Below are 18,038 nucleotides of genomic sequence, written 5' to 3'. Positions count from 1 at the left end.
GGGGGCCATGTCCTGGGACCACAGGGGACCCCAGGCTTTAGAAGGTCCCCAGGTGACCTTTCTCCAAGCCACATCCATCCCATAGGGCCAGGAAGCAATCCAAAGGTTTGAGGGTCAAAGGGGATGTGTGTACCCACACTCTGTGTACCCAGGACCCCAGCTGCCTCAACGGGTAGGTATTTACCTAAGAGAAATTAAAAACATACGCCAATGCAAAGATTTTACATGAATGTTCATGACAGCTTTCTTTTCAATAGTCCCAAACTGGAAGGCATCTAAGTGTCCCCCACCAGGTGAATGGACAAAGAAATTGGGGCTTACCCATAAAATAGAATATTACTCAGCACTTAAAAAATGACTGTTAATAGACACACGACAACATGGATAAATCCCAAATAATGATGTGGCATGCAAAACCCAGACCAAAAAAAAGAAGAGTATACACCATCTCATTCTATTCATACAAATGTTCTACAAGACGCCAACAGTCTTATAGGGACAGAAAGCATAGCAGCGTTCAAACTGCTGAGAAGGAAACTGATCACAGAGAGGCACAAAGAAACTTTGGGGGGGGAAGGATATGTTCATTATCTTGGCTGTGGCGGTGGCTTCACAGATGTGTGTGTCTCAAAACTCATCAAATTGTCCACTTTGAAAACTTGCTATCTATGGCTTATCATTTGTCTACATAGAGCCATTAAAAAAAAAAAAAAAAAAAAAAGCTACTATACCCAGGCAGCGTTACTTAACTGTCAAGTTCATAAAAATCCAACATTTGACAACACGCTTTATGAGAACGGGTTAGGGAAATGCGGACTGGCCTTCATTGCGGGTGGAAAGGCAAAAGGGTCAACCCAGAGACATCTGGCAACATCTGTCAAAATTACAAAAGCATAGGGCCCTCAGACCCAGCAGTCTGCCTCTGAGAATCCGTCCTGCAGATACACGCACACTCTCTCCCATGCAGAGTAATGGTAAAGGTGCAAGATTCTATCCCGAGGCACTGTTGCCAAGAGCCCCCTTCCCCATCAGAGTAAATAAGCCAGTGCCCACCTTGGGGCTGGTCAATAAACTATGGGACCGTCCCCATGTGGAATGCTGGCTAGCTTAAAAAGAGAGAAAGCTCTTTATGGACCAACAGGAGAAATCTCCCAGGATATAACGCTAAGTGAGAAATCAGCAAGATACACCCCAGGACATGTGGAGTACTACTTTGTGCTTAAAAAGGGAAACAATACAAATATATACCGGAATTTTCTTGTGTTTGCATTAAGAAGCACTGAAAATGTATTGAAGCAACTCCTAAAACTAGCTTTCTTCAGCAGAGGCCAGGGAAGGGGTCACCCAGGGGGGAGAGTGCAAGGGAGACTTCTCACTGTTTTTATCTTTGATGCATGTGAATGTATTACCTGCTCAGAAAAAAAAAATTTTTTATTATAAACTTTTTAATCTCCATTTAGAGTCCCTGGTCTTGAGATCAGCTTCCTAGAAATGCGTTAAGATCGAACAGGGTTGGGGCCCTGGGTGGCTCAGTCGGTTGAGCGTCTGGCTTCAGCTCAGGTCACGATCTCAAGGTTCACGAGTTCGAGCCCCGCGTCGGGCTCTGTGCTGACAGCGCAGAGGCTGGAGCCTGTTTCGGATTCTGTGTCTCCCTCTCTCTCCGCCCCACCCCAACTTGCGCTCTCTGTCTCTCAAAAATGAATAAGTGTTAAAACAATTTTTTTTTTAACTTGCCCCTCCAGCCCTTGAACATCAGGGGAGTGTAAGTGACTGCCATCTACGCAAGGTGTGACGAGCCAACTCAGAGCACAGGGTGAACGTGGTTGGGCTGAGGTCCGGAGGACAGTGGAGCCCTAGGATCCCAGGATCGGGAGAGATCCGAGATGCAAGTAAGCGCCTTCTACTAAAGTTAGCCTCCAAAGGATTATTTTGTGGATTTCACAATGTTGCCTCAGGCTGACCCTGACCCCAGGCCTGCTGCACACAAAGCGGCCAGCCGGCATTCCTTCCTTCCCTGCTGGCCGGACTTCTGGTTTGGTGAGAGCTCCCAGGAGCTGGGGGGTGGGGGCGGGGACTGTCAGGTACTGGGCCATCTCAGGCAAAGCAGAGATCGCCACAGCAGGGCCCCCGAGGAAGGGATAAAGGCAGGGCAGGCAGGGGGGAAGCTAACCGAGCCATGTGCCAAAGCCTCTGGCTGGGGCAGGCAGAGAAGCAGGTGCACGGGGCTCAGGCCTGACACTCATCAGCCACGTGACGTTGCACACACAACTCCACTCCGTGTGCGTCAATATTCTCGTCTATAACGGGAGGATAGTCACGCCGTCCGCAGGGCTGTGGTGAAGATTTCACAAGAAATAGAGAACTGAGCAGTGCCTGATAACGGTGCCTGGCACCCAGCGAGCGATCCGTGAACGGCACCTGCCAGAACAGGGTGGTGGAGAACTCAAGACCGAAAACAACACAAACAGAGGCACACGGGACATCAAGTGCAGCCCTCGGCGGAGGCCCCAGTGTCAGAGCTTTTTTGCATCCAGCAAGAACAGCAAACCGCGCCCTGTATGAACACGTGGACACAGCAGGTATGAAAATCATTGGTAACTGTCGTTTCTACACACACGTACGTTGAGCCTGAATCCCAGGCTCAGCCCAGTGCTCTCGATACAATGAGAACAAGAGAACCAGGCAACCGCGGAACGCTCAGAAAAAGCAGCAAGATATGAGGTCACAAGAGCACTTCGAATGTCCGAAGATGGAAACAGCACTGACTTCACACTGAAAATGCAGATTTTCGGGCCCCACCTAGACCTACTGACTCAGAAATTCTGGAGGAGTCAGTCATCTATTTCTTCCTTCCTTCCTTCCTTCCTTCCTTCCTTCCTTTTCTTCCTTCCTTTCTTTTTAATGTTGATTTTTGACAGAGAGAGAGGCAGACTGCAAGCGGGGGAGGGGCAGAGAGAGGGGGAGACACAGAATCCGAAGCAGGCTCCAGGCTCTGAGCTGTCAGCCCAGAGCCCGATGCAGGGCTTGAACCCACAAACCGCGAGGTCATGACTACAGCTGAAGTCGAATGCTTAACTGGCCGAGCCGCCCAGGCGCCCCCAGGAATCTATCTCTTAGCAAACTTTCCAGATGAGTCTGATGCACCCGGCAGTTTAAGAGCCACTGATTTCAGTGTCTGGAAGTGACATGCCAAGTGTGGTCTGCAACCCAGCGGCACAGTATGACTGCAGAGCTTGTAAGAAATGTTGAATCCCAGGGGCTCCTGGGTGGCTCAGTCGGTTAAGCATCCGACTTCAGCTCGGGTCATGATCTCACGGTTCGTGAGTTCGATCCCTGTGTTGGGCTCTGTGCTGACAGCTCAGAGCCTGGAGACTGCTTAGGAGTCTGTATCTCCTTCTCTCTGCACCCCTCTGCTTGTACTCTCTCTCTCTCTCTCTCTCTCTCTCTCTCTCTCTCTCTCTCTGAAAAATAAATAAACATAGAAAGAAAGAAAGAAAGAAAGAAAGAAAGAAAGAAAGAAAGAAATGCTAAATCCCAGGCTCAGCCCAGACCCACTGAGTCAGAATCTGCATTTTCCCAAGATCCCCAGGGCATTCACCTGTCTGTTTGAGAAGCACTGTCTAGAATTCTAGCCCAATGCTGTCTAATAGAAATATAATGGAGCCACGTATGTAATTTAAAATCTTCTAGTAGCCCTGTTAAAAAAATAACAGTGAAACTAATTTTAATAATATATTTTATGGAACCCGCTGTCCCAAACATGGTTGTTTCAACAGGTAACCAGCATAAAATGTTTATTGAGATTTTCCTTTTTTTTTTTTTTTTTTTTTTTTTGGTACTAAGTCTTTGAAATCTGATGTTTTATACTTTACCCATCTCATTCCAAACTAGCCACCTCTCAAGAGCTCAAGGCCCCATGTGTACAGTGTAGTGAGGATGGAGAACAGAGAACTCTTCCGAAGTCTTTTTACGGAGCCATCATCATTCCGACACTAATGTGGCTTTGTGATTCTGTGCTGTCACACAACAGACCAATCTTAATTTTGTGTTAAAAATAAGGACTCCGGGGGCACCATCAATTGAGCGCCCGATTCTTCATTTCAGCTTAGGTCATGATCCCAGGGTCGTGAGTTCGAGCCTCGTGTTGGGCTCCTCACTGACTCCTCCTTCCCAAGCATGAAGCCGGCTTGGGATTCTCTCTCTCTGCCTCTCTCTCTCTCTGTGCCTGTCTCTCCCTCTCTCAAAAATAAACTTTTTTTTAAAAAAATGGGGGATTCTGGGGGCTCCTGGGTGGGTCAGTCGGTTAAGCGTCCAACTTCAGCTCAGTTCATGATCTCGCAGTTCGTGGGTTCGAGCCCCGCGTCAGGCGCTGTGCTGAGCCTGGAGCCTGCTTTGGATTCTGTGTCTCCCTCTCTCTCTGCCCCTCCCCCACTCATTCTCTGTCTTTCTGTCTCTCTCTCAAAAATAAATAACATTAAAAAAAATTTTTTTTTTAAATTGAGGATTCTGGAGCTAGACTCCTTTGCACCTTACCTTAGCTTTCAATAAGGAAGTTCAGGGCATTTGTGGGCCATAAAATTAATACATGAAAATCCCAATTTATAAATTGTAAACATTTAGAGAAAAGATTTCTAATAGGAACTAAATAAAAAGCAAAATTTGGAGGAAAGTAATCAATGAGATACTGTGCAGGAATTTTACTGAATGAAACATGAAAGTTCTCTACCAGAGGACGAAAGAAAAGGAGTTCAGTCAATTGAAAGATGTACTGTGTTCATAGAAGTACACAAAATGATAAGAATGTTAATCTCCCATAATTTCAGTGTAATCTCTTTTTTTATCATTAAAAAAAAATTTTTTTAATATTTATTTTTGAGAGAGAGAGAGACAGAGCACAAGCGGGGGGGGGGGGGGGGGGGGCGGCGGGCAGAGAGAGAGAGGGAGACACAGAATCCAAAGCAGGCTCCAGGCTCTGAGCTGTCAGCACAGAGCCCACGCAGGGCTGGAACCCACGGATCGTGAGATCATGACCTGAGCCGAAGTCAGACGCTTCACCAACTAAGCCACCCAGGTACCCCTCAGCGTAATCTTAAATAAATTACCAGTAGGATTGTTGCACTAACCACGTGATAGGTTCTGTCCTAAATGCTTGGGACATATCTAAGTTTAAAAACCTGTACTTAATAGATACCTCAAAATAAGGTCTTCAAAGTTTACAAATATTAGGGCTAGAGCATGAACGTATGTGTATTTTTTGTTTTGTTTTACCAAGGAAGGAACCATACAAAATCCTCATAATGATTGCCTCTGGGGAGAGGGACAGGGGTAAGCTGGAATTTTCTTTTTGTACCTTTCTAGATCATTCTATTTAAAAAAAATTAATATTTATTTTTGAGAGAGAGAAAGAGAATGAGCGAGGGAGGGGCAGAGAGAGAAGGAGACACAGAATCCGAAGCAGGCTCCAGGCTCTGAGCTGCCAGCACAGAGCCCGATGCGGGGCTCGAACCCATAAACCATGAGATCACGACCTGAGCGGAAGTTGGACGCTTAACCAACTGAGCCACCCAGGCACCCCCTCATTTTTTTAAATGTGTAAATATAATAGTTCGTGAAATGTCAATGAGCAAGACATTTTTAAATGTTGTATTTAAAAAACATCATGATGATTGACTGGTGAATCTGGGTCACGGCTCTATTCCTTCTCTGCTGCCCTGAGCCCACCCAAGCTCTTTCTAAGAGCATCTTTCTGGGCACGTTGCCTCATCTGGAACATGAAGGGGTTAGATTAGCTCTCTCGGGGTCTCCGTGCAGCTCTAATATTTCAGGATTCTTTCTTCCATTCATTCATTCAGCTGGTTTTGAGGGCCTAGAACATTACAGGTGCAGGGAGCTACGTGTACCAGTGACCAGCCTCAGGGACCTTACAGCGCGCTGTGGTTAAGTGCTGTGACGCAGGGGTGAGCCTGGTTGTATTAGGACAGGGTAGGTCAGCACGTCTGAAAGCAGGGGTGGGGAGGAGAGTCTGGGGGAGCTGAGCAGCATGAGTGGGTACTACTGGGGGTTTACAAGGAGGGGGAGGTCGGAAACAGTCATTAAGAGCTGAACAGCGAACACATCCGGTTAGGACTGTGACACCTAGAGGAGTCCAGATCATTAAAAGGTGTTCGGTTGATATTTGTCCAGTGACTTGAAGAAATGTCACGCGGCCAGGGTAATTTTTTAACTTATATTTTGCTTCTCTTTATTAAAAAAATGGGTTTTTTTCCTAAGTTTATTTATTTTGAGAGAGAGAGAGAGAGAGCATGAGTGGGGAGGGGCAGAGAGAAGAGAGAGACAGACAGATCCCAGGTAGGCTTCACAGCTGTCAGCGCAGAGCCTGACACGGGGCTCGAACTCGCACACCGTGAGATTATGACCTGAGCTGAAATCTAGAGTCAGACACTTAACCAACTGAGCCACCCAGGTGCCCCTTGCTTCTCTGTAGAATGCCCTCAAGGGCGCCTGGGTGGCTCAGTCGGTTAAGCGTCCGACTTCGGCTCAGGTCATGATCTCACAGTCCGTGGGTTCGAGCCCCTCGTCGGGCTCTCTGCTGATGGCTCAGAGCCTGGAGCCTGTTTCGGATTCTGTGTCTCCCTCTCTCTCCGCCCCTCCCCTGCTCATGCTCTGTCTCTCCCTGTCTCCAAAATAAAACGTTAAAAAAAAAAAATTTAAAAAAACAAACAAACCAGCTTTCTAGAATGCCCTTAGAAGAACCCACTCCTTAAGATCTGCATCATTCAGCAGACATCCACACTCAGATACGTAATCTTCGATCCACATCTTTGAGCTAACCCTTAGTCAACTTCATGGAACCACACGGGTAAAGAAAAGCCACCAGCTATACCACAGGTAGGTACTGTGCTCAGGGGCGAGTGACAGTCACCAATGTACCACAGAAATGCAGGAGGTATATACGGGTGTCTAAGCACCTGTGAAATGCAATATTTCAATCAGCATCGCGAAGCAAGCTAAGACACTGGGAAGAGCTCAAAACAACTGCTAATGGGGGGGGGGGCGCCTTTTTTCAAGATGGAATCATTTGGTTTCTCAAATGTTCCCGAATTACAGGGTAAATACAGAGTAAATTAACAAAGTCACCATGGAGGAACAAATCAAACAAACAAACAAAACAAAACAAAAGGAGAGAGGGAGAGAGAAAAGCCAGGAAGCGAAACCTGCCTTCCAGCTACATGGAAAAACACTCTAGTGCCCCGAGTAAATAAATAATAAAAGGATATGGAAACAATACACCCTGAAAACTCTTGTCCCTCCTCTGTTCTCCTGGCCAGAAGCAGTGCCGACAGGTCTGTGCTGCCTGAGCTACAAACCCAGCTAGCATTTATTTAGCTAATAACACTCGAGGACTCTTTAAAGAATCAGGTAGGGCATTTCAAAGCCCCGAAGCCTGTCAGTCAGTGTATCCCATTATTGGACTCCAAGCTCCAGTATTAACTCCGGAGACAAAGTACCTTGGCCCCCGGGCCAGGTAAATGCTAGAAATAAAGGGGGCTCAGATCACACCATTTTCCTTTCTCGCCGGTAGGAAGGCTCCTGAGAACATGTACCCACAAAGAAAAAGACTGAAACCACACACAGTGACTGTCAATTCTCACCACACCTAGCCCTGTTTTTAGAAAACATCTTAATTCATATAGGTTCCGGTTCCCGATGATAGCCTTAACCTTGCCTGCTCACATACTTTCATATTATTTCTTCAACACACGCTGTGCCACCCGCGCAAACAAGCCGTGCAACCAGTTGGTGTGGAACAGAACACGAATAAAAACAAAGCAAAACACAAAGGAAATGAAGGTGGAAATGAAAATCCAGCATCACAGAATTTTAGAGCTAGAGGAGGCTTTGGGGAGTAAGAAACAGGCTAAGGACCTGCACTAGGGCAGATAATTGGTAGCAAAGAAAGATCTAGAAGGGTCTAGAAAAGTCTAGAAAGGTAAAAATGTTGACTAGCTGTCACTTCTGCAGGAGGCCTGGAAACAATTCTCTTCTTAAAGGCAATATTGCCACTTCTCACTATAGAACCTCATGAAGTGGTTTGTCAGGGCTGCTGAGAAAACTAAAAGCAATGGCCAGCCTAGGGCAGTGGGCTGGCCTCCATGGTGTCTGTCAGACCCACCTCCCTATGGAGAGCAGCCTAAGAAAGGAGTTGATATTTAGGGATCAAGCCACTTTCGGAGGGGGGGGGGGGGTGTCCATTTTTCATAGAACCTGTCCTGGGATTTGACAGTATTTGATTTAACATGATTTCACTCCCTTTCATTCTTCTATGGAAGCAGAGATGTTCCGTACTATCCCATCTTACAGATGAGAAAGCCAAAGGTTTGTTTTCTTTTTCAAAGACTCCGTGCTGCCAACTACTTGGGGACAAGGGCTGCCTTTAGGTGGTCAGAGCAACATCCTCCATGTAGCAAAACGTTACCAACAAAGGCTGATTTCCACTCTCAGGCAAGGGGTGGGTGAGCCGCAACAGAAGCGGAAGACCAGAAGAGAACCAGGACGGGACGCAGACAAAGATCAGTAGGACTCCTATAAAAATGCGGAGGGGGGCGCCTGGGGGGCTCAGTCGGTTAAGCATCTGACTCGGTTCCGGCTCGGGTCACGATCTCACCATTGGAATTCCCTCTCTGCCTCTCTTGCTCTCAAAATAAATTAAACAATTTTTTTTTTCAACGTGTTAAAACAAAGCGGTGACATGTCACATCACCGTCGCACTGAAAAGACAAAACAGCAATGTTGACAGGCCCTGAGGATCTGAAACCCTCTGTGGAGGTGGTGAGATCCAGCGGGGGGGGGCTGGCTCTGGGTCTGTGTCCTAGTCAGGACCTGGCCGTCATGGACCATTTTCCTCATCTACTGCATCTGTATTCTTTTTCTTGTCTTCCTTTTTTTTTTTTTTGAGAGAGAGAGAGAACATGCAAGCTAGGAAGTGGGGGGGGGGGGGGGGAGAGAGAGTGAGAGAGAGAGAGAGAGAGAGAGAGAGAGAGAGAGAGAGCCTTAAGCAGACTCCACACTCAGCACAGAGCCACACATGGGGCTTGATCCCACGACACTGGGATATGACCTGAGCCGAAATCAAGAGTCGTTCTCTCAACTAACTGACTGAGCCACCCCGGCGGCCCTGCATTCTTCTTCAATTAAATGAGAACCTCTGGTAAGCAACATGTTTTCAATTTCACCCAAACTAGGGATTATTATTATTTTAAAACACCCAAATAAACAAATTATGGCAAATCTCTATGACGTAACGCTACAGTGGAAGAGTTAATGGCGAGAGCCAAAGTATAAGATGTGAATGGGGCGCCTGGGTGGCCCAGTCGGTTAAGCGTCTGACTTCGGCTCAGGTCATGGTCTCACGGCTGGTGAGTTCGAGTCCTGCATCGGACTCCGTGCCGACAGCCCGAAGCCTGGAGCCTGCTTCGGATCTGTGTCTGCCTCTCCCCTGCTTAGAATCTGTCTGTCTCAAAAATAAACATTAAGAAAATTTAAAAAAAAACAACAAAGTTTAAGATATGAAGAGCAAGTTACAAACACATATAACATGATGTCACTGTTACTAATATACGCATGCGTAAATAACACGGGTAGAAAAAAACTGGATGGATGTACCCACTGCAAATACGATATAACATCACAGTGGTTTTCTCTGAATGGCATAACTCCTGGTGATCTGTATTTTTGTTTTCACGCTTTTCTGTGATCCATATATATTTTCTAATGCTTATGTACCAGATTTGTAGCAATTAAAAAACAAATAAATAAATAAATGCCTTGAAGACTTTAAGATATCTTCATGTACTTTTGGTGGGAGTGTGGATAGGGAACAATTCCTTGGAGAAGGGATGTGGGCATATGTGTACAACGTTGCATGCAAATACTCTTTGACCCGGCGTTTCAACTTGTAATGACCCGCTCCCACGGGTGCGCAAAGAAGCAGACAAAAGGACCATCAAGACGGCATTGGTTGTAATAGCAAAAGACCAGAAGACTCCATCAATAGGGAAATACAAGTAAATTAGGGCACGTCAAGTAAATTAGGGCTAGTACAGCCAGTAGAGAAACCCAGCTGTGGACTGACATGAAACTATCTCTAAGCGGGGCGCCTGGGTGGCTTAGTCGGTTAAACGTCCGACTTCGACTCAGGTCGTGATCTCGCGGTTCGTAGGTTTGAGCCCCACATCGGGCTCTGTGCTAATGGCTCAGAGTCCGGAGCCTGCTTCGGATTCTGTGTCTCCCTCTCTCTCTGCCCCTCCCCAGCTCACACTGTGTCTCTCTCTCTCAAAAATAAAGAAACATTTAAAAAAAAAAAAAAACCAAAACACCTCTATCTCTAAGATACGTGATTAAGCGAGGAAAGCAAGGTGCAGGATATATGCAGTCATTTGTGTAAAACTGTTTTTGGTATTTGCTTGCACATGTACAGGCTGTCTCCAGAAGGTGCTCCTAAAGATTATAATAATGTTGCCTCAAAAGAAGGAAATGAGGGAAACAGGAAAGAGGAAGCCAGATGAGAGGAAAGCTTAATGTAATTGGCTAGCCTTCCTTCTGTACTTTGAATCTTTTACTTTGAGCAAATATCACCACGAAAACAAAACCCAACAAAAAAACTTGAAAATGTAAAAGCCGCAGGGGAAACCGCATCAATTATTTTTCTAAAGGTTTCAGCACCTTATGTCAGAAGCCTCTTCCTTTTGAAGGCAGCCCCCCCAGTATTGCTGCCTCCGGGAAAAAAAAAAAACAACACAACTATTCAAGGGACCCCAAGTGTTGCTGTTGACCTGGGGCCCTCCTGCAGAGTCACGCTGGCTCTTTTTTTATAATGTTTTTTAAGTTTATTTTTATTTGCAAGAGAGAGGGGCAGAGAGAACGGGAGACAGAATCCCAAGCCGACTCCGAACTGCCAGCACAGAGCCCCCTGCGGGTCTCGAACTCACAAACCATGAGATCATGACCTGAGCCGAAATCAAGAGTCTGACGCTCAACCGACTGAGCCACCCAGGCATCTCCACACTGGTTCTTGATGTGACCTCTAGGATCGGGTTTGGACAAGCACGGGTTCAGGCAAAGCAAGAGGCTGTGTCCTTTGACAACACCATCAAATTCTCACTTGTATGCAGTAAATAAGAAATTGTTTACCTTTCAGCAAAGGTATCGAGTTTCCCCAGCTCATCAGAGAGGCCAACAAGGGAATCCAAGGTCCCCACCTAGAAAGGTTGCAAAGACGTTAGCGGCTCGCGCTTTATGGCAGGGAAGGTGTAGGTCACTTTCAACAACAGTGCAGGGACTTCTGTGACTTCCGTCTTGCCTTAGTTATTCTGGGTCAATGGCCAAACTGGAAATTGGGAAGAGCTCTTAAGAGAAATCAGCGGATTGGGGATATTTTCTCATTTTTAAAGTTTAGCTATTATTATTATTATTATTATTATTATTATTATTACTGCCAACAGGATGAACTGTTACATTTCTGCCACAGGAAGGAGCAACTTCTGTATCATTGTGGGACCCCAGCTCATTATCTTCTTAAAGTGGCAGTCTGCTGGTCACATGATCAATCCCCATCGCTGAGGAGGAAATGTACCAGAAAGCAAGTTAAAGAAGTTACCATTTGTTTTTTCTTTTAGTTTTTATTTATTTAGTTTTTAAGAGAGAGAGAAAGAATGCACACGTGTGAGCAGGGGAGGGGCGGAGAGAGCGAGAGAATCCCAAGCAGGCTCTGTGCTGTCAGCGCAGAGCCCAACACGGGCCTCGATCTCATGACCCTGAGATCATGACCTGAGCTGAAATCAAGCATCGGATGCTTAACTGACTGAGCCACCCAGGTGCCCCAAGAAGTCACCATCTCTAAACGCTTTTCTTCTCCAAGATGTCCAACCAATCCCTGTCTCTGTTCTGCTTTGCTGTTATTAACAATGATCTTGCGGGAGTGGGGGGGGGGGGGGGGGGAGGCAGCTTCCTCCCCTCCCCCCGCCTCATCATTCTTGCAAGTCTTTCTCTTTTCAGATTACTTATAACGATCTATTTCTTAATGTGAAAATTATTACGCAGCCCAAAACTGTATTGAAAGGTCTCTTCCCGGAATCAGAAGGAGAGACTCTGTGTTCAGATTACCAATCCCCCATCGGACATTAAAAAGTAATTAAGATTAACACTGCGTGTCAAGTATACTTTAATATAAAAAAAAATACTTTGAGAAATACCTTAAGAAAGGCAGTTAGGAAATGATGAAGCACAGCTACCTCTAGTAAGTGCAGTTTGCTTCTCTTTCAAGCGACCTGATGTTAAGCCATATTTGGCAGAGGTCCTGCCTCTTATCTTTGTTCCCTCCAGTCTAACACATTGCCTTACAAAGAGTAAGCGGCGAGTGGATGCTGAATTCCCCGACCTCCACAGCGCCGGTCGCCAGGCAAACAGTGGCAGCAACATACGGATTCAGAAATCAGTGCCGCCACTTACCAGATTTACCACCCTCGTCTCCTTTCCCCGCCCTTCCTGATCTATAACGTGGACCGTGTGAACATTCCAGATGGTGTGTTCAAAGTGCCTGGCCCCCAACATACTGCTCGATAAACGCTAGCAAATAGGGTCGCACCACCAATGATGCTGACGGTGCAGCCCTTTTGGTAGACTGGCCGACTGAGGTTTGAAAAAGAGGACAGGGCAGTTTTCTAGAACGGCTACCGCTGGGCAGTTAGGGCCATCCCCCCAGCACCCACAGTGCATCTGCATAGCTGTCATTGAAAAATGCCTCAAGCCTCTTCTCTCTGGAAGCTTACAATCTTAGGAAGGACTGCAACAAGGCTACTCTTCGGAAGTAAAAAGACTGCACGCCTCATTCCTCTCTCACATTTGTTTGAGTCTAACTTTGTTCTCCACAGCAAGAACCCTTAGACTTCCCTGCCTCGTGTCTTCCTGCCATCGGCCCGGTTACCATTAAGTTCCCTTCCTGCCTCTCCATCAGATTCCATCTGAATCTCCCACCCTGCTTCCAGTTCAAGAGCACAATCAAGACCGAAGCTCTCCACGCCTGTACATTTCAACTGTATTGTGGGGCTTCTTGGATGTCGAAGACAAACACTCTCCCCATTTTTTTTTTTTTTTTTTTTGAAGACACTGCTACCCACACCCTTCTCTCCCTGTTCATTCTTTCCTGTGTTTTGGGGTTCATAGGAACCACAATTAACTCTGGGCTGTGGCACGAAGTCCCATCCAGACCACTGACTTCCCTGTGCATCGTCCCCCCCCAGGCTTATCCTCAGCGTTGCTGCCTTTGACCTGTTATTTTCTCCTTGGCTTCCCAGGAGACACCCACCCACCCCAAACCATCATGTCCTTCCTCTCTCCCCAGGAACTTTACCTTGAAGTCAGGAATCGAGAATTTGGTGTTATAAGACAGGTTGGACTTGGAGGTGACCGTGTTCATCCTCTCCAGGGCTTGTAAGTTCTCCTTGTCGCCGGGGGCAGAAATTAACCAAAACTCCGACATGGCTTCCGGACCTCTTTTATCCAGTTACTGACCAGAACCACAGCAACGTGCACAAACAGAAACAGGAGGAGAGAAGTGTCAAATATCTCTACTCCTTCACCACTTCCCTTGCCTCAGAATTAATCCTCTCCAGGAGGTGTTGCCTTTACTATGTCCATTCTTTGTCCCCCGCGACCTTCCAATTCAGATTCTCTAGTTCCAAGGACACCCATGTGCTTGCTGATCTGCAGTGCTCTTATCTTCACTTGAAAAGACCGCAAAGTCTTCAGCTGGAAAGCCCTCAGGTCTCCACAGAGACTCCCAAACCATCCCTAGGGTGGCTCTGACTGCTTTTAAGGGTTGGGGGGAGGGATGGGGACAGCAAGATTCCCGGTCCTTTGACTCCCCTCTCTCCTGACATCAGAATACAAACGGGGGTGAGGGGGGTGGACAGCCAGCCAGCCAGGCTGGGGCCTCCTGAAATAGTTTCCTCCTTTCCACATTGTACTTTCTGGGACTAAGCGAAGGCAGGAATGAGACAAGGTGGCGTTTTCACAACAGGAGGCTTGGGCAAACCCCAGATCGTTTACTGACCGGCCTTCAGAATGGTGCTAGCCTTAAAAGTAAGACTTCAGAAGAGCTCCCCCTCGTTCCCAAATAAGCAAAAAAAGGCGGGGTGGGGGGGGGGGGGACGACTAAAGTCATCTTCCACCAGCCCAGGTGTGCGCTCTGCAGAGGCGGGCATCGTGCTGGGCCTGGCAGTTTCTGTCCAGCGCCTGCCGCTTGCAAAGTCGATTCGTTCTGCTCATTCAAACGTGCACACGCCCACACCTCTGTCCCCTCGGCCCGTGCCTCCCTTCCCATCACCTCGCGAAGCGTCTCCGGAAGGCTAGGGAGAAACAGGCGACGGCCAGCCAGAGCCCCGGCCTGGAAGTTTTTCCTTTTGACCCACATCTCACTCCACTCCAAGGTACCCCCCGGTCCCTCCTAACTCCGGGCACAACGGACGCAGTTCCTCTCGGTCTTGACCGCCGATGGCCTGGGGACAAACTGGCCCGGCGCAGAAGCTGGGGAGATGCCACCTGCCCGGCCCCGGGGAGGGCGCCGCGGAGGCGCTGGTTCTCTGGCTCCCACCGGGAAAGCGCGGCCCGGGACGGCGGACCCGCGTGCGCGGGGCGGCCCGCCCCGGTCCCCCGGGTCTCGGCGCCGCCTCTCCCGCCGCCGCCCCGCGTCCCCGACCCGCCGCGCGTCCTCTTACCGGGAGCCGGCGGCCGCGCGGGCGTGCTGGGGACGGGCACGGGGCCGAAGCGCACGGCCGGCTCCCGGGAGGCAGCGGCTTCTGCGCGGCGCCCCGCCCCGAGCTTTTATCCGGAGCGGGAGGCGGCCCCCGCCCGCCCCTCGGGCATTTGCATACCCGGCCGCCCGCCTCCCGCTGGGGCCCGGCTGCGGCCCGCGCGCGTCCCGGGCCGCCGGGGCCCTGGGTCGCCCCCCCCCGCCCCCCCCCCCCGCCCAGGTGGGTCGGGGCGGGATCCCGGGGGAGCCTCGGGCGGGGTCTGCAGTGCACAACGTAGCGGAGCGCGCGGGACGTGCCAGACCGAGCGAAGCAGGTGGCGCGAAGTACTCGGGACTCCCGCCCCCACCCGGCGATGACCGAGCACGGGGGCTCGGGAATCCCGCGGCGAAGAGGCCTGATCTGTGGGAAGAAACGCCACAGGTCCACGTGTGTTTTGGAGCACACCTGGACAGAGGCCCAGACCTTCCTGGGCTTGTGGGCGTGAGCTTGCCGCTGGTTGCCGGGGAAACTCCCCACTGCCAGGCGCGCCCACCTCACCTTACCCCCTTCAAAGCTGCCCTGGATTTTGGAGGGGTTTAAAACTCAGAGTCTGAGTACCAGGATGTGGGGTCGTGATCCGTGCTGTTTGAAACAAGACAAGGAACCACCCCCCACCCCCCCCCCCGGAAATTAACGTCTGAATGTTAAACAAAACAAGAAAACCCCGACTTCATTTCCTCTGGGGTAATGGAGGAAACTTTAGTGTAGCCTTCCCTGTGGGCGACGTTTTTGGTGGTTTCTGGGAAAGATAAAAATCTCAGAATGAGGTTTTTGTTTTTTTTTTTTTTGGGAGGGGGGGCGGGTGTTGAAGAAGATTTGGTGGCTTCCTGGAGAATGAACTGTGCCTTCCTAGATCAAACTAGGGGGGACCGTCATCCTATTGCCGAGAATGCTTTCGGGTCTTTGGAAGGGAAGGGAAGGTGTAACTCCAGATGCTGGCACGAGAAGCCCCAGATGCGGAACAGAAAGGTGGCTTCTAAGATCACAACATGCTCGCACTGCAATCCTGTTGTGGGTTTGGAACTGGCGGTTCGGAACTCCCAACACCTGCGCCGTGCATCATCGTTATTGGGACACTCGTGTGCATTAGTCAGTCCTTGCAACATCTTCCCGAGGGTGGACACCTGAAACCAAGGGATGAGGAAACGCCATGGGCACAGGGAGGTTAAATGGTGATTCCAAGCGAAGGAGTGGCCTGGTTGCACGTTGAACCTGGGGTCTCCAATCTTGGACTTGACCCCGTGATGCCATTCTTTCCAGCTAGGCAAAACAGAACTGTAGAGCTGGGGGCAAACCCTAAGTACAAAGAAGAGTAAGGTTGCCCCACAAGTTGCATGAATTGCTGGGTGTCGTGTCACTGGCTAATGGCAAAGCTATGCGTGGGACCGAGGGTCCTTTGCCTTGCTCCCAGCAAGCCTGCAGGACTGGGTCGTAACTCTGGGGAAGAAAGCATGTTTTCCATTTCAGATAACATTCAGAGCCACTGACCTGGCTTCTTAGAGACTGGGCAACACATTTAGAGGTGTTCCCAACTTTTGCTCATGGCACCATTCTTTCTGTAAGTATGGTTTCCTCTAACAAGCTTGTTTCATGGAATTAAAGACAAGTCAGACACAAAATAACTCCCGGACGTCTGATAAAGAAAATGTTGAGAGCCTCCAGTGTTCCTTGTCTGACTTAAAATCTTCCTACTCAAAATCTAAAATCTTTCTGGTTATTGTGCATCTTGCTTGGGCTTCTTGTTAACCATCGGAAGTTGTAATGGTTGATGACTACTGTTCTAGAGATAGCATGACTTTTTTCAACTAACTTTTTTCTGCTTCTCAAGGTAATTCTATCCTGCGTATAGAGGATTTGGAAACCAGAAAAGTATAAAGAAGAAAGTAAAAAAATTGCCTATATTTCCATGATCTCAAAATAACCACTGTTAACATTCTCTTTGTTACTTCTTTTTCTTCCTTTTTTTTTTTTCTTTTTAGGTAGTCTTCACTACCTCCCAGCATGGAGCCCATCGTGGGGCTTGAACTCACGACCCTGAGCTCCAGACCTGAGCTGAGATCAAGAGTTGGACGCTTAACTGACCGAGCCACTCAAGCACCCCCCTTTTTGTTATTTTTTAATGCATATTCGTAAATACAGGCATAGACTTTTGGGCATGACTGAGATTACATATTATACATAAGGGTCGGCACCCTTCTGTTGATTGTTTTTCAAAGATCAAAAAATTATCAAACCTATCTTATCAGCGAAGGATAATCCAATGTCATCAGCAATTTACTACAGCTCAGAATTTGAGTCAGATGCATTGGATTTCAAAGGTAAATAGAAATCTGGTTGGACAACTTACATCTTAAAGAAAAGGAAAAAAAAAAAGAACAGAGAGAATGAAGAGGGAGAGAGAGAGAGAGATGAAAACAACAGTATGTTGCCCCAGGGGGAATCTTTTGATTTGCAGCTTTCAAAGGCAACATCTGTACTCATCAGTTTTGAATGGACTTGTGTTATTCTCTCAAGTTCCCTATAATCAGTCTTTAACACAGAAAAATAAGGAGAAATCCACCAAAAGCAGTGGAATCTGGTCCCTTGGTATATCTGGAAGGTATACAACAGCACTCCCACTAAGGAAAGTGGTTCCCTTCCATACATCAGCCTGAAACAGCATTTAACAACCCGTGTTCGGTTCCTCCGCCTGTCCCCACACTCCCAAAGTCTCTGAAATCTACAGCTAGGCGATTGCAAGTTTATGTGCCTTGACCACTGCTTTTAAAATACCCCCTGGTTACGAAAAGTGCTTCATAGAGAGAATCCCGAAAGAACCCAGGTTATAAAGAATACTCTCTCTTCCTGGGAATAAAGCCGAGGGAGGAAATACTATCAGCCTGGCATAATCTCAAGCTAATTATGAATTTGGCTTTGGCTACCTAGTCCAGAAAGGTTTCTGCAGTCGGCACTGGTTACGCATTGAGCCAGCTGGAGTCTGTACAAGGGGGAACAGTCCCATCAAGTTTGGGAACCAGAAGGACCAGGCTGGCCTAGTTGGGCTGCTGTCCTCTAGCCTCTCCCAAATGATGGCCTTGGGATCTCTTTATTGCCTAGTATGGACACAGCCCTCATAGGATGCTCTTACCATTAGCACAGACACACCATTCCACCTGCAGGTGGCTCAGGTGGATTTTTCTAGGCTTTTCT

The 18,038-nt window shown here is 48.2% G+C and overlaps 1 protein-coding gene across 6 annotated transcripts in view; it reads right to left on the bottom strand.

The window, feature by feature from the left end:
* Positions 1–14,868, bottom strand: part of ATP6V1C2 (ATPase H+ transporting V1 subunit C2) — a 53,721-nt gene extending 38,853 nt beyond the window's left edge. For all 6 annotated transcript variants that reach the window (XR_007149312.1, XM_047845146.1, XM_047845147.1 and 3 more), the window contains exons 1-3: positions 14,775–14,868; positions 13,409–13,564; positions 11,191–11,258 (exon numbers count right to left, since the gene is read on the bottom strand). Coding sequence is in view for 5 of the 6 variants with exons in the window: in XM_047845146.1 (XP_047701102.1) it covers positions 11,191–11,258; positions 13,409–13,537 (197 nt within the window). In the remaining variant the exon portion in view is untranslated. The remainder of the gene's footprint in view (positions 1–11,190; positions 11,259–13,408; positions 13,565–14,774) is intronic.
* Positions 14,869–18,038: the final 3,170 nt, after the last annotated feature.

Source organism: Prionailurus viverrinus, unplaced genomic scaffold (genome assembly GCF_022837055.1).
Source record: "Prionailurus viverrinus isolate Anna unplaced genomic scaffold, UM_Priviv_1.0 scaffold_33, whole genome shotgun sequence".
NCBI lineage: Eukaryota > Metazoa > Chordata > Mammalia > Carnivora > Felidae > Prionailurus > Prionailurus viverrinus.
This window is presented reverse-complemented; position numbering and strand designations above follow the sequence as displayed.